Source organism: Penaeus vannamei, chromosome 31 (assembly GCF_042767895.1).
Source record: "Penaeus vannamei isolate JL-2024 chromosome 31, ASM4276789v1, whole genome shotgun sequence".
Classification (NCBI taxonomy): Eukaryota; Metazoa; Arthropoda; class Malacostraca; order Decapoda; family Penaeidae; genus Penaeus; species Penaeus vannamei.
The window spans coordinates 27,782,580-27,786,466 of record NC_091579.1 but is presented as its reverse complement, the minus strand read 5'-3'; the positions used below and the strand labels follow the sequence as shown (position 1 = coordinate 27,786,466).

Genomic DNA, 3,887 nt, shown 5'->3' with positions numbered 1-3,887 from the left:
ATAACTATTCAGATAATTCTTATCATGACAGTCGTTAATATAATCAACTGATCTTTAATCTTATCATCATTACTGTTGTTACTGGCATGAAATTCCTCATCAGAATCACTAATATAGGCCATATCATAACGTTATTGCTAATACCATCATCAACATCTTTATTATCAACATTTATGAGAATGGTTCATCAGTCATTTTCACCATTATTAATGTTATCATCATATTATAATCAATCATATATCACGCAGGTTCACATACAGAAGACTTACATCTTATTGAAGATAGGGACCAGAGGCGAATCCTTCCGAACGGTAAATGACGAAAGCTGATTAAACCCCAAGAGAGGAATGACATGGTACTGGCAGTCACGCTTATACCGAAGGAGGACGGATTCTGTTTCGATAAACAGATAGGTTTCTTGGAGAACTCGACGCAAGCCTTCTGTTGGATCCTTTACCAGCGACCTTCTTTTGTTTTGTTCAATAGTTTTCCACAGCTTCCGATGGGTGTCGTCGCTGGACAGCTAATGAGGCAAAATTGATATACTTACTAATACCTGTTTAGTACGTTCTGTGCTTCTAAGATCAAGAGAAGCATATTCAACTTCTCTATTGCAATGTTTCACATATTTCCATCAGCTCTTTCGAAAGTAAATCTCCCTTACTCTTATATATTCGGACATCGCCGTTCCGTCGGTCCAACCCGTGGGAATCCCCAACTGGTCCACCTTCTTCAGGGTAATGTATTGCGGCAAGGAGTGTCCCGCCGCTAGTGCAGAGACGAGGTAGCTGGTGTAGTGGGCCATGAGGAGGACACCCGACAGCATCGCCGTCAGGAAAGCGATCCGAGCTCCCACCGTGCGGAAGTTTAGCCAGCTGCCTGAAAACATCTTTGCAAGTCGCAGAGTTGATCTACGGCCAGTTTGTTATAATTGTACGAGGACCGACCCAATGAATATTCATATTTACGGACATGCATATCTGTCTGTCTGTCTGATAGATATACATTTATCTATCTATCTGTCCAGGAGTTATGCAGGTCTAGACTGATAGACAAGCATCTATTTCTGCATATTTGTATGATGAATGTTCACTGGGTCGAGCCTCCCACAATTTTAACAAACTGGCAGCTAGAATCACTTGCTTAACCATATTGCAATAAATATATTTGGAACTGAAATATTTAGTGAGTGCGTTATCTATTCAATGTACATTGCATTCGCTCACTCCTCCAAATCCTTCAAGCTCTTCCTCAAAATCTGTAACGCGAGGTAAGTATTAGTGTAAGAACTTTGCAAGGCTGAAAATCTGGATGCTACGCCCGCCTAAGACAAGACACAACACTTCATGATATGAATATCATTGTATATTTTGAGTTAATCTATTCATAGAATTCTATAACTGGATGTCATGTCCTTTCTTCTGTAAAGAAATGTATTATCACTTTAGTATATCTAGAGCTGTGGGTATTGTAGATATGAATAAGAATTAAAACTGAATTGTTTTAACTATAGGATATCCATTTACCGCTCTCCCCCCCCCCCAAAAAAAAAAAAAAAAAAAAAAAAAAAAAAAAAAAAAAAAAACAGCGGTTTGTATCCATACTCCTAACCTTAATTGAGACATCCTTAACACCCCCAATTGAGACGCGTTAACAATATATATTTTTTCTTGTAAGGTCTTTGAGAAATAAAACCCGGCATACCTTGGGCTACGATACATCCACTAACAAGAGTGAAAGACTCTGAGAGCGATATCTTCTCTTCAGCGGGAAGGATTGCCGTGATAACATGTATCACCAGCATCATGGCCACGACTGATAACAGCAGCAGTAACCACACATGCCCATGGAATTCTTGGATGTATGTCTTCCACTGAAAGTCACTGTATGAAGGTCGCTTCATGACGACCATATATCTGGGAATGAGTTTAGTGAATGCATCAGTCGTTACGTGTGTCAAACCTATACAAGCACACACACACAACACGTTTGTGTGTTAGCTCTCTCTTAACCTGCGAGAAATGACAATGCCACATAATTGTATTATAATTTACTGCATTCCGTTGTGGGTGATGCCACACCTTACTTATGTTACGACACGGTTTTCCTTCTCTTTATTAATTTATTTATTCACAGAATCTGAACACCTGTCACAATCCCCTCGTCCCCACTAAAACAATACTCATAAATCAATTTATGGACGGCAACTTTTACATTCTATTATCAGTCGCTCTGTCATGCCACAGCCTTACACAACCCCGTGGAACTGAACTAACCTGGAAAATCCTGTGCTAACTAGGTAGTCGATGTCACGGGCCCGTTCCTTCGTGACGTCGAGCAGTGCGACGGCTATGTCAGCTCGGTCCTCCACCAGATCTGCAACCATTCCTGTCCACTTTCCATTTTCGAAGCTCCCGTACTTTCGGTCTATTGGAATATGGCATGTAGACCTACAAAAATTACGTAATTAGGTAAAATTGCAGATTCAACATATTGCGCCGCTAGCTTTGGTATTCAATAAGCTGTCTCCATTCATATTTTGCAGTACCGAAAGTAATACGTTAATATTCAGGTTGACCTTGATGTCATATAGAAAATAATTTGCATTTCAGCAGATATATCAGTATACTAAACTACATGAATAATGAAATCTTACGTAAAGTTTGCAATCTCTTGAATCAGGTTGAATAAGTTTCCAAAGACTCCTCCCAGACCCAGACTGCCATCATGGTGCCGTGTTACCAATGTGGTTGTGTCCTGATAAATATTTGCTACAGATTGGTGATTAAAAAAAAGTGAGACTTAAAACTATGACTATCAGTTTAAGATAGACATCGAAGTCCAAAATTTAAAAATTCACCGAGTGTGTGACTTACTGGCAGAACTGTGCACCGAAGATGGAGACCCGTTAAATCCGAACGCCTCTGTGCGACGTCACGCTCGGGCGCTATGAGCTGACCAAAACTCATACTTCCCTGAGATAAATACCTCTTCGGCAGCACATTAGCCCCAGGAATGGTTATCAAGCGTAAGCCGGTTTCGGAAATCGACTGCCGGCCCAAGACCCAGGCACCGACTCGAACCAGTTTTGGCCTTCCGCCTTGCAAGATCTGGTAACTCTCCCAAAGTGAGGCCGATGACATATCTTCAGAAAACACGACCAAAGTTACCTGGAAGTAATAATTCGAAAGGAAACGAAAGCATCAATGTCATTAGATTACTCGACATTTAATTTCGTTTTAGGATCATGTGTGGGGAAGCTGAAATTGAGCACTTTTGAATATTGTAAACAGTGTGGTTAGAGAAAAATAATTGGTACCTTGTTGTTGAGTGGAAGGTAGAGGGAAGTTAGTTGCTCTTGCATGTCTTGATTAGTCAAAATTAACCACTGATCGTGTTCGAGACTTTCAGTAAATGTCTGAAAATGCGAAAATTATTTATAATAAAATAACAACAATGATTTACGAAATTATTTCGCTGGTTCAGGATTAACCTCGAACACGAACCTTAGAAAACTCTGCCGCAAGATTGTGGTCAGTCAGCTGTGCCACAACAAGTCCTGCGCACACCTTCTGGCAGCGCGGACTCGTGCTGTTGCCTCTAGCATGCAATGATAGAGTGAAGCCTTCTGTAGACCCAGCCTTTACTACAGACAAATACGACCGCGACCACTTGGCTAGTCGCGAGAAGGTACTCGTTATCCAAGAACGGTAGTCAGGGGCCATGGTGTCCTCATCTGGCAGAAAGGAGGAAAATAATATGGCTATGATTATTTAAAAAAACGTCTTAAAGATTATGGGGCTTTTAAGAGAGAAACTCACAGTCTGCATATTGACTTGATGGCTGAAGTATATTGCTTAAAATCAAAACAATCTCTGATTGACGAA

The 3,887-nt window shown here is 40.7% G+C and overlaps 1 protein-coding gene across 1 annotated transcript in view; it reads right to left on the bottom strand.

Moving 5' to 3' along the window:
* The window catches only part of LOC113812269 (glutamate receptor ionotropic, kainate 2), a 4,018-nt gene extending 853 nt beyond the window's left edge, over positions 1 to 3,165 (bottom strand). The window contains exons 1-6 of the mRNA XM_027364130.2: positions 2,877 to 3,165; positions 2,657 to 2,757; positions 2,277 to 2,450; positions 1,705 to 1,916; positions 665 to 879; positions 270 to 523 (exon numbers count right to left, since the gene is read on the bottom strand). Coding sequence (XP_027219931.2) covers positions 270 to 523; positions 665 to 879; positions 1,705 to 1,916; positions 2,277 to 2,450; positions 2,657 to 2,757; positions 2,877 to 3,143 — 1,223 coding nt within the window. The 5' untranslated portion in view covers positions 3,144 to 3,165. The remainder of the gene's footprint in view (positions 1 to 269; positions 524 to 664; positions 880 to 1,704; positions 1,917 to 2,276; positions 2,451 to 2,656; positions 2,758 to 2,876) is intronic.
* Between the last annotated feature and the right edge of the window lie 722 nt (positions 3,166 to 3,887).